General features: G+C 40.5%; 1 protein-coding gene across 2 annotated transcripts in view; it reads right to left on the bottom strand.

Moving 5' to 3' along the window:
• LOC311143917 (amyloid-beta A4 protein-like) overlaps positions 1–8160 on the bottom strand; it is a 59545-nt gene extending 51385 nt beyond the window's left edge. The window contains exon 1 of one of the 2 annotated variants that reach the window (XM_084179794.1): positions 7982–8160. In XM_084179794.1, the coding sequence (XP_084035920.1) occupies positions 7982–8041 (60 nt within the window). In that variant the 5' untranslated portion in view covers positions 8042–8160. The remainder of the gene's footprint in view (positions 1–7981) is intronic. The other variant, XM_084179793.1, reaches the window with a different exon arrangement.
• Positions 8161–12814: the final 4654 nt, after the last annotated feature.

The following is a 12814-nucleotide window of genomic DNA, read 5'->3' as shown; positions in this document are numbered from 1 at the left end:
TCCACATTACTCTTACAGAATTTCCACATGGGCGAGGATATTGGAAATGTAATCAAAGCCTACTGGATGACAACCTGTTTTTAACCAAGACAAAATGTTATAACAAACTCTTTCCTACATAACATACAGCGCATTAGGAAAGTATTCAGACCCCTTGACTTTTTCCACATTGTTACGTTACAGCCTCATTCTAAAATGGATAAAAAATATATATAATCCCTCAATCTACACACAATACCCGATAATGACAAAGCAAAAACAGGTTTTTAGAATTTTTGCAAATGTATCAAAATATGAAACTGAAACATCACATTTACATAAGTATTCAGACCCTTTACTCAATACTTTGTTGAAGCACCTTTGGCAGCGATTACAGCCTCGAGACTTCTTGGGTATGACACTACAAGCTTGGCACACCTGTATTTGGAGAATTTCTCCCATTCTTCTCCGCAGATCCTCTCAAACTCTGTCAGGTTGGATGGGGAGCGTCGCTGCACAGCTATTTTAAGGTTTCTCCAGAGATGTTCGATCGGGTTCAAGTCCAGGCTCTGGCTGGGCCACTCAAGGAGATTCAGAGACTTGTCCCGAAGCCACTCCTGCGTTGTCTTGGCCGTGTGCTTAGGGTCGTTGTCCTGTTGGAAGGTGAACCTTCGCCCCAGTCTGAGGTCCTGAGCAGGTTTTCATCAAGGATCTCTGTACTTTGCTCCGTTCATCTTTCCCTCGATCATGACTAGTCTCCCAGTCGCTGCTGCTGAAAAACATCCCCACAGCATGATGCTGCCACCACCATGTTTCACCGTAGGAATGGTGCCAGGTTTCCTCCAGACGTGACGCCTGGCATTCAGGCCAAAGAGTTCAATCTTAGTTACATCAGACCAGAGAATCTTGTTTCTCATGGTCTTTTAGGTGACTTTTGGCAAACTCCAAGCGGGCTGTCATGTGCCTTTTACTGAGGAGTGGATTCCGTCTGGCCACTCTACCATAAAGGCCTGATTGGTGGCGTGCTGCAGAGATGGTTGTCCTTCTGGAAGGTTCTCCCATCTCCACAGAGGAACTCTGTCAATTTTTTGGTACCCTTCCCCAGATCTGTGCCTCGACACAATCCTGTCTCGGAGCTCTACGGACAATTCCTTCGACCTCATGGCTTGGTTTTTGCTCTGACGTACACTCAACTGTAGACCATATATAGACAGGTGTGTGCCTTTCCAAATCATGTCCAATCAATTGAATTTACCACAGGTGGACTCCTATCAAGTTTTAGAAACATCTCAATGATGATCAATGGAAACAAGTTGCACCTGAGCTCAATTTCGAGTCTTATAGCAAAGGGTTTGAATACTTATGTAAATAAGGTATTTCTAAAAACCTGTTTTCGCTTTGTCATTATGGGGTATTGTGTGTAGATTTATGATTTTTTAAATAATAATCCATTTTAGAATAAGGCTGTAACATAACAAAATGTGGAAAAACGGAAGGGGTCTCAATACTTGTATGCACTGTAGGTACAGCAGATCCCCTTATTGTATGGGACACTTTTAAATGTGCCTTTAGAGGTCATGCAATTCAATATTCATCTTTAAAACAAAAAATATTTCTGTCAAAATAGTTCATATTAACATAGCAATAAAAACTACCATAGATGTACAGAATAAGTTAGAGGAAAAGCAAAAAGAAAGGAACTTATTTGGGAACGATCAAGTATAATGTATTATAAAAAATGATTCACCAAATTAAGTAAGTATAAAGATCCAGTCTAAAAAAAGTGATGCAAAAATCCTAGCACAATGCATAGCACATAGAATTAAAAAGGTGCTGTCAGATATTATTCATTCTGATCAGACAGGTTTCTTTTACATGGAAGATACATTGGAGATAATTTAAGACAAGTACTTAAAACAATAGTACACTATGATACATCTCGTAAACCAGGTCTGCTATTCATAGCAGATTTTGAAAAGGCTTTTGATAAAGTATGACTAGAATGTATATATAAATGCCTGGTCTATTTTAATTTTGGAAGATCTCTTATACAATGGTTTAAAGTTATGTATAGTATCCCTAGGTGTAAAATAGTAAATAATGGCTACTTCTCAGAAAGTATTAAACTGTCAAGAGGAGTAAAACAAGGTTGTCCACTGTCAGCATATCTATTTATTATGGCCATAAAAATAAAATCAGATCCAACAATAATATAGAGGGGCTAGAAATCCAGGGCTTAAAAACAAAGGCCTCCTGTAGATCAATTGGTAGAGCATGGCGCTTGCAACGCCAGGGTTGTGGGTTTGTTTCCCACGGGGGGCCAGTATGAAAAATGTATGCACTCACTAAAACTGTAAGTCGCTCTGGATAAGAGCGTCTGCTAAATGACTAAAATATAAAATGTAAAATTGTACGCTGACGACTCAAATTTCCTCTTAAATCCGCAATCTGGATCCCTGCACAGCTTAATAGAGGATCTAGGTACATTTTCTAACCTCTTTGGATTACAACTGAACTATGATAAGTGTACCATATTACGTATTGGATTGCTAAAAAATACAACTTTTACATTACTGTGTAGTTTACCAATAAAATGGTCTGACGGTGAAGTGGACATACTTGTATTCATATCCCTAAAAAAATAAAAGGAACTTACTACAACACATTTCAACAGAAAGTTAGCAAAAATAGATAAGATCTTGCTACCATGGAAAGGTAAATACCTGTCTATTGGTGGGAAAATCACCCTGATTTAATGATTTAGTCATATCCCAGTTTACCTATTTACTTATGGCCTTGCCGACGCAGATTGTCTTTTAAATTATTTGAGCAAAACCATTTTTCACTTTATTTGTAATGGCAAGCCAGACAAAATAAAATGTGCTTATTTATATAATTAGTATGAGTTCGGCGAGCTAAAATGATTAAATATTAAAGCATTAAACCTCTCACTAAAAGCATCAGTCATACAAAAGTTATACTTAAACCCGAACTGGTTCTACAGTAGAGTAGTAAGAATGGCTCATCCATTGTTCAAAAATGGCCTTTTTCCCTTTATCCAGATTACAACCTCTCACTTTCAGTTAATTGAAAATGGAACCTTTTTCAAAATATCGCCCTTTCTTAAACAAGCCATACAAAGCTGGTTGCAATTCCAGTTTAATCCTCTTGAAAATACAGAAATATTACAACAAATAATATGGTTAAATTAAAATATACAAATTGATAAAAAGCCTTTCTTTATGGAATAAAAAATAATAATATATATATATATTTGTTAATGATTTTATGAATAGGAAAGGTGGAGGTATGTCACATGTGCAGTTAACAAACATATATGGAAACGTTTGCTCTATCCAAAATTACAACCAACTGATTGCAGCATTGGAGGAGGCAAGTCAAAGGGGGAGTAGGGAACTTGTTTGTTTGTCCTTTATTAAAGACCAAAATTGGCACACAACAAATTGTAATAAATAACAAAATATATCAGTTTTACTTGAGGACCAAAATGTTGACCGCGGCGCCATACAGGTTGCAAAATAGTTGGGAAGAGATTTGATGTGGCACATGGTTTATGAACTGATACACAAAACACTGCTTGATTCAAAACGTACAAGTTTTTCAATTTAAATGATTATACACAATTCTTGCCACAAACAGAATGTTACGTATATGGGGCATACAACTAATCTCAGCTCTGTAGATTTTGCTACAAAGGGACAATCATTAGATCTCTTATTTTGGTATTGTCCATATATAGCTTGTTTCTGGTCACAAGTTCAGGAATGGCTGAAATATCACAACATTTATCTCAAATTAACCAACTAGCACTGTTGGGAGATTTGGAAAACCATATTCAATCAATCAACAATATAACAACAATATAATACTTTTAGTGAAAAATATTTATCTTTACCTTACAATCTGTAGATACTACGCAGATTGCAAACACTTCTTTTTTTTAAGAACCATCTCCCATTGATCTTCTCTGCTCTGCTGTAACCTCAGCAGCTGTGTTCCCCAGGTCACGTGCGCCAAAGAAGCATGTTATTCTGTGTCTGTGTTCAATACCATGGGAAGATATTTTATAATAAAAAAATATACAACACAAACAACAACATACAGACTGACACAAACATCAACTATATCACCCCTGCCCAGATCCACCTGCTCACACCACCATCTCCAGCGCCCGCATCAATCTCCACCACATGGCCTCAAACTGCACCATTCTGTTCACATTTACATTTTATATTACATTACATCTTATCCAGAGCGACTTACAGTAGTGAGTGCATACATTTTCATTGGTACTGAAAATGTATGCCCACTCACTTTCAACATTTAGATAAAGCATTTGTCCTTTCCATTGTGTTACTGATGGAGGATTGGTGGATTTTCAGTTAAGAATACTTTTTTCAAGATGATTGACGAGCAAAGTATCATCCAACCTATCGGGTAACTCACTGCATGCACCCTTATATGCCATGTCTTGAAATATGCAGACAGACTGATTAAAAGTACATTTACATTGTAATACTTCTGACAGCCAACTTTCTAACTCCGCCCATAACTTTTTGACTTTCTAGCATTTCCAGATGGCATGGATTATTGAGTCATTGTTAATTTTACACTTAAAACATGACTCTGCGGTTGTGCTGTAGAATTTGTTGATTTTGTCTTGTGTAAGAAATTCTATACTTTAGTTTATACTGGATTAAGCGTACATTTTTGTTAACTAATTTTGTTAGTTATGTTCCAACATTCTCTCCATATTGTGCCAATATCAGTTATTCTGAAATATTGGTTCCAATAGTTTATATCTGACCTTCTCCTCCAATGGGTTTTGAGAAGGAGAAGAGGAGAGAGGACGTGAGGAGCATGCAATTGAGATCTTCAACAATGCTTCCTCCGAGCCTCCCACCAGCACTTTTCACCCTGAAGCAAAACCTACATACAACTAGAGCAAGAAGCTGACCTGTCACTCTGGAGACAACAGTTGACCTCAGGTGTCAGGAAAGGTTAGTTATGTCAACGTGTGAGGCTACGCTGTCATTGACCCCCTCTCTGCTACATTCACGGAGCAGTGTGCTTACAGCTGGCAGTGTGAGCAAATATCTCTATGACACCTCTCTGGGTTGTTAATCTTCATGATTAATGTGACTGGCACACTATTCATAAATGATGCACCGTCATCTACAAGCAGAGTGTGTTTTTATTGGTGATGGTGCTAATGATTAGGCTACTTGGTGTGGCCAAGTAAATGTGCCTACAGTTGTGCTTTTCTTTCTCCATCAGTTACAGGCACACAAAACAGACACATACGTACAAACACACACACTGCTGCCAAAGTAGACCATTTGTTCCCTAAACACCTTCAAAATTATATAAAGATGATAAAACAATACATTTAAAGTTGGCTTCTGTTTCTAATAGAACAGCTGTCGGGGTTGACTGACTGTATGAAAAATAAAAAAAATAATGTATGCACTCACTAACTGTAAGTCGCTCTGGATAAGAGCGTCTGCTAAATGACTAAAATGTAAATGTTTTGGTATGCACACTTTGTTTATTAGTTTACAGTGCAATTATCCTCTTGGCCTTATGCTTACAGTCAAGGCACCAAGTAAAACAGCCTAGATGGAACATAAGCTACTACTATCATCCCAGGCATATTGTGAGGCTTTACGCACGTCCGTAGACAATTTGATGTTGTGACATAACTCTTCAAATGAATCACGCGCTGTTAAAAACAGCAACCTTCTCAGTGCCGTCTAGCCACCTTGTATCTCAGCACTGCAGCACCGACGCCATCTTGCTTGTGTCAAGCTTCACCCTTTTCTATTCTCCTCACCACATAACCCACCAGCATCCGCTGGCTGGTTATGTGGCAAATGCAACATTGTATCATGTTAATGTCTGGTCAATAATGATCCATATGCAGAGCAGTTACATATTTCCCTGTATCAGAGAAGCAACAATGTATCCTCACTCTCAAAAGGAGTAGGCTAACACAAACTCCTGTATAGACAAAATTAAACCCTGCTATGTGAATCTAACATACAGAGATTCGAAAATGGGTCACAGTATTTGTAGTAACACAGTGAGCAATATTACATAGAAAGAACGTTGAAATCCAGATGTTGAAATCGAATCTAACATACAGAGATTATAAATGGGTAACAGCATTTGTAGTAACCCAGTGAGCAAAATGACATTGAGACACGTTGAAATCCAGATGTTAAAATCAAATCTAACATACAGGTCCTCTGTAGCTCAATTGGAAGAGCATGGCGCTTGTAACGCCAGGGTAATGGGTTCGATCCCCGGGACCACCCATACGTAAAAATGTATGCACACATGACTGTAAGTCGCTTTGGATAAAAGCGTCTGCTAAATGGCATATTTTTTATATTATTATTATAAATGGGTTGATTTTCGGTTCTGAACCAAAGATGAAAAGACGTTGTTTCCGGACATTGAAAATACTCTACTGTCCTGAACTATTACTCTACTGTACTGTCCAAACTTGTGAAACAAAGACATCTATGATTGTCAGAAACAATTATAACCAATCTGAACCAATCATAGATGTCTATGTTTGAGCCAAATCGAGGCAGGTCTGGATCGGACGTCTGTGGACGTTGAAATCAAGGCCAGGGCGGACAGACCACATTTTAAAGACTTTTCAACATCCATGGACGTCAGGTGTCGGACGTGCTCACTGGGCCCTAGGCTAGTTAAGGCTAAAGTGTAAAATGCCCAAAGGCTGTAGCCTGTAGGTCCTTAATTTGATGTTGATAAGCAGATAGTCTATCAGTGCAATAGAATGGCATTTTCGTGGTTCATTGCGACTTTAATGGTAGGTTGATTTTAGGCACCGATTTTTTGGGGGGGTATTGATATCCCCATCGATAACCCATGGGTTGCAGCATTGCTTGCAGTTGGACCGGTCAACCACTTTAATACGATAATATTGACTGTTTTATGGCCCTTTGTTCTTAGGCCTAATTATGTTGTTTATCAGGTCTAAACGGGTGTCTAGCCTAATCTGTTTAATATTCCAGAAAATGCTCACACACCCTTGTAAAAAGACAAGATCCGGGGTGTATTCATTAGTCAGATTCTGTTGCAAAAAGTTTAGTCTGTTGCTAAACGTTTTGCAAAGGAAACTGTTTACTCCAAAAGGAAAACGTTTTGCAACGGAAGCTATACTTTCTATTGGACAAATTTAGGTATGTCCCTCCCCGTTTTTTTTTGTTTTTTTTGCTCTGTTTGCTTCCATTTGGTTCCTAGCGTAAACGGTAAATGGTTTCCGTTGCAAAATGTTTTGTAACAGATTAAACGTTTTGCAACGGAATCCAACTACTGAATACACCCCAGCATACGCTCACCACCATTGAAACAACGCAATTTCACAATATAGCAAGGCCCTACCATTCTCGCATATTTGATAGGCTAAATGAGTGGTCTGTCAATAGACAAACGGACCAATACATTATTTTGTCATTCCAGGCCACTGTAATCTAGTGCCAAACTGTCAATCCAGTGTAATGGACAGCTACACCTGTAGGGCAATTATAGGCCTAAAAATAAATAGTCAGTGTTTTTGCTTTACGCATTAGGATATTCCACTCCATAGCTAGTTAAAATATGAGAGAGATTAAAACCAGCTGTTCTCGACACTACTACGCAGGCTGCAATTAGCAGAAAGATGGAGTGGTTGGAACAAGATGAGAAATGTAGCCTAGTAATCGCATTAAAACCTATGGTGTTTAACGTATAGTGTCTTAAAAACATTGTAGAATTTTGTAATTTAGACAAATTTTTCTGCATCCAAATGCAATCTTGATTCACCGTGGGTCTGAATTCCGTTATTTTCACTCCTACTGCCTTCAGTTCACCCGTGTCCTCCGCTGCTACAGGGACGGGAAATAGCTTATGGAGTTTCGTGGTTAGCCCGATACACGAAGAACGCACCAGTTTTCTCCACTTTTCTTACCTCAGATGCCAGCGTCAAGGTCGCTACCCATAACAGCAGAAATGTCGTTCGCTCGCCCATGCCGTTGACCCTAAATCAGTTCCGTCCAATATCTAGAAAATAGTCCGATAAATCCGATGCTCTGTCCCGTTCCCGTGCACTCCCGGTTGCTGATGGCGTGTGTTCGGATGATGGAAAGCGAGAACGAGGCTGGCCAGCTGCCCCAAAGCCTGTCACCTGACCCGGCCAATAGTGTGTGATTGCGGCCCGAGAGAATAGGCTAGCCTATGGGAAGAAACTAGAGGGAGGGAGAATGACAGCCAGCTCCTATTGTGGAGTATAGGCCTATAGGTGAGGAGATATATAATACACGTAGTCATACACTTTAGAGAAATATCTCTCTTTCCCCCCCTGTGTCCCCTACAAACATGAAGGTTTTCTCATGTCTAATCTGCTCTCATCAATTATTTCATTCTTTGTTTATGAAATGTCCGTATAGGCTACTTCTAATGATACACACAAACACACACAGACATACCACTAAAACCTAATCCCAAAATGCTTAAAGACCCAATGCAGCAGTTTTTATCGCAATATCAAATCATTTCTGGGTAACAATTAACATTAAGTACCTTACTGTTATTTTTTTTCAATTAAAATGGAGAAAAAAAAGAAACAGAAATACACAAAAGTATGTGGACACCCCTACAAATTAGTGGATTCGGCTATTTCAGCCACACCCGTTGCTGACCGGTGTATAAAATCGAGCAAACAACCATGCAATCTCCATAGACAAATATTGGCAGTAGAATGGCCTTACTGAAGAGCTCAGGGACTTTCAACGTGACACCGTCATAGGATGACACCTTTCCAACAAGTCAGTTCGTCAAATTACTGCCCTGCTAGAGCTGCCCCGGTCAACTGTAAGTGCTGTTATTGTTAAGTGGAGTCTAGCAGCAACAATGGCTCAGACACAAAGTGGTAGGCCACACAAGCTCACAGAACGGGACCACCGAGTGCTGAAATGCTTAGCACATAAAAATCGTCTGTCCTCGGTTGCAACACTCACTACCGAGTTCCAAACTGCTTCTGGAAGCAACGACAGAACAAAAACTGTTCGTCGTGAGCTTCATGAAATGGGTTTCCATGGCCAAGCAGGCGCACACAAGCCTAAGATCACCAAGCACAATGCCAAGCGTCAGCTGGAGTGGTGTAATGCTCGCCACCATTGGACTCTGGAGCAGTGGAAACGTGTTCTCTGGAGTGATGAATCACACTTCATCATCTGGCAGTGCGATGGACAAATCTGGGTTTGGCGGAAGCAGGAGAACGCTACCTGCCCCAATGCTTAGTGCCATCTGTAAAGTTTGGTGGAGGAGGAATAATGGTCTGGGGCTGTTTTTCATGGTTCGGGCTCCTTAGTTCCAGTGAAGGGAAATCTTAATGCTACAGCATACAATGACATTCTAGACGATTCTGTGCTTCCAACTTTGTGGCAACAGTTTGAGGAAGGCCCTTTCCTGTTTCAGCATGACAATGCCCCCATGCACAAAGCAAGGTCCATACAGAAATGGTTTGTCGAGATCGGTATGGAATAACTTAACTGGCCTGCACAGAGCCCTGACCTCAACCCGATCAAACACCTTTGGGATGAATTGGAACGCCGACTGCGAGCCAGTCCTAATCGCCCAACATCAGCGCCCGACCTCACTAATGCTCTTGTGGCTGAATGGAAGCAAGTCACCACAGCAATGTTCCAACATCTAGTGGAAAGCCTTCCCAGATGGCAGCAAAGGGGGTACCAACTCCATATTAATGCCCATGATTTTGGAATGAGATGTTCAACGAGCAGGTGTCCAAATACTTTTGGTCATGTAGTGTAGCTTCTTAGCAAAGAGCAATTTCTCAAGCAAGAACTTTGCTAGGACTGTCTGGAAGTGGTCTGAGTGAGGGGCCTAATTGGATGAGCTTAATGGGAGGGATATATAATGTGAAAACTAGCTGTAAACAAACATTTAAAAAAAAGAAGTAACAATAAAATAACAATAACGAGGCAATATACAGGGGGTACCGGTACCGAGTCAATGTGCGGGGGTACAGGTTTGACGAGGTAATTGAAGTAATATGTACATGTAGGTAGGGGTAAAGTGACTATGCATAGATAATAAACAGCGAGTAGGAGCAGCGTTAAAAAAAAAATGGGGGGGGGGGGGTGGGTCAATGCAAATAGTCCGGGTAGCCATTTGATTAACTGTTCAGCAGTCTTATGGCTTGGGGACAGAAGCTGTTAAGGAGCCTTTTGGACCTAGACTTGGCGCTCCGGTACCGCTTGCCGTGCAGTAGCAGAGAGAACAGTCTATGACTAGGGTGGCTGGAGTCTTTGACAATTTTTTGGGCCTTCCTCTGACACTGCCTAGTATAGAGGTCCTGGATGGCAGGAAGCTTGGTCCCAGTGATGTACTCTGTAGCACCCTTCGGGCAGAAAGTTAACAAGAATATGTGCTCTTGAAAGGAGGAATATAATGGTCAATATCAACTTAATTAGGTATAATACAACTTTATTTGTCATTTCATTTAAATGTGTTGTGCGAATTTCAGGGAAAATATTGTCTTTTTTTTTTTACACTGTCCCAAGCAATGGGTCTATAATCTTGAGATTTGGTTCTGGGTTGAGGCAATGTTGACCTCTCTGATGTAGATCTACTGCCCTCTGGTGGCATGTGCCTTAATGCCACAGCTCATTTATGCCAGTGCAAGTAATTACTGTACCAATTTATTAGGGTCATTATGAGAAAAAGACAAGGATATCTGGGTGGTCGATGAAGTTGATGTAGGCTATTCCATCAGATTCCACAGTTATAATGCCAGATACATTTGATTGACAACTAAGAGATTAACCAAACTAACCAAATGACATCTGCAGTATCTCTAGCTGTAGCCAACGAAAAACGATATGTGGGGAAAAAGTCGGTCACTCACCCACTCCTCCAATGACATGACATCCTCCCAGCAGCTAGCTAGCTTGCTAACGTTACGCTCCGTGTTTTTAGCTTGCTGAATAAATAGCTAGTTACATAAATAGATACGCTAGCCCTGGGTGTCAAGCTCAATCTGTGCACGGGTCATATTGAAAAAACAATGAATTCACGTGCCAGACATACCTATTTGTTTTGACCAAAAATCGTCCAACTATGACCCAAACTGGACATTGTTTTATTAGAAAAAATATTTCCCTTTATAATGTTCACTTACACTGAACAAAAATATATAAACGCAACATGTAGTGTTGGTCACATGTTTCATGAGCTGAAATAAAAGATCCCAGAAATGTTCCATACGCACAAAAAGCTTATTTCTCTCAAATGTTTTGCACAAATTTGTTAACATCCCCATTAGTGAGCATTTCTCCTTTGTGTGGCATATCAAGAAGCTGATTAATCACCATGGTCATTACACAGGTGCATCTTGTGCTGGGGACAACAAAAGGCCACTATTAAATGTGCCATTTTGTCACACAACCCAATGCCACAGATGTCTCAAGTTTTGAGGGAGTGTGTAATGGCATGCTGACTGCAGGAATGTCCACCAGAGCTGTTGCCAGAAAATGTTATGTTCATTTCAACTTTGTTTTAGAGAGAATTTGGCAGTGCGTCCAACCGGCCTCACAACTGCAGACCATGCGTAACTATGCCAGCCCAGGACCTCCACATCCAGCTTTTTCACCTACAGGATCGTCTGAGTCCAGACACCCGCACAGCTGATGAAACTGTGGGTTTGCCCGACTGAATAATTTCTGCACAAACTGTCAGAAGCCGTTTTAGGGAAGCTCATCTGCGTGCTTGTCATCCTCACCAGCGTCTTGACCTGACTGCAGAGTTAAGCGTCGTAACCGACTTCAGTGGGCAAATGCTCACCTTCGATGGCCATTGGCACGCTAGAGAAGTGTGCTCTTCACGTATGAATCCCAGTTTCAACTGTACCTGGCAGATGGCAGACAGTGTGTATGGCATTGTGTGAGTGAGCGGTTTGCTGATGTCAATGTTGTGAACAGAGTGCCCCATGGTGGCGGTGGGGTTAGGTTATGGGCAGGCATAAGCTACGGACAACGAACACAATTGCATTTCATCTATGGCAATTTGAATGCACAGAGATACCGTGACGAGATCCTGAGGCCCATTGTTGTGCCATTCATCCGCTGCCATCACCTCATGTTTCAGCATGATAATGCATGGCCCCATGTCGCAAGGATCTGTACACAATTCCTGGAAGCTGAAAATGTCCCAGTTCTTCCATGGCCTGCATACCCACCAGACATATCACCCATTGAGCATGTTTGGGATGCTCTGGATTGACGAGTACGATAGCGTGTTCCAGTTACCACCAATATCCAGCAACTTCACACAGCCATTGAAGAGGAGCGGGACAACATTCCACAGGCCACAATCAACAGCCTGATCAACTCTATGCAAAGGAAATGTGTCACGCTGCATGTGGCAAATGGTGGTCAAACCAGATACTGACTGTTTATTTTATTTATTTTATCTGTGACCAACAGATGCATATATGTATTCCTAGTCATGTGAAACCCATAGATTATGACCTAATTTATTTATTTCAATTGACTGATTTCCATATGTGAACTGTAACTCAGTAAAATCTTTTAAATTGTTACATGTTGCGTTTATATTTTTGTTCAGTGTATGTACATAGGATGCTGTATATAGCATTTTCATATATTGAAACAAAAGATGCGATAAATAATATTTGTCCAGCCTTTGCTCCTATGTATTGTAGTTGAGTAGCCAATTTAGGCTACTGCTCAAATGTTGCTGTAATAGGCTTACACGTTTCTCT

This window comes from Coregonus lavaretus (assembly GCF_964263955.1).
Source record: "Coregonus lavaretus genome assembly, chromosome: 16".
NCBI lineage: Eukaryota > Metazoa > Chordata > Actinopteri > Salmoniformes > Salmonidae > Coregonus > Coregonus lavaretus.
This window is presented reverse-complemented; position numbering and strand designations above follow the sequence as displayed.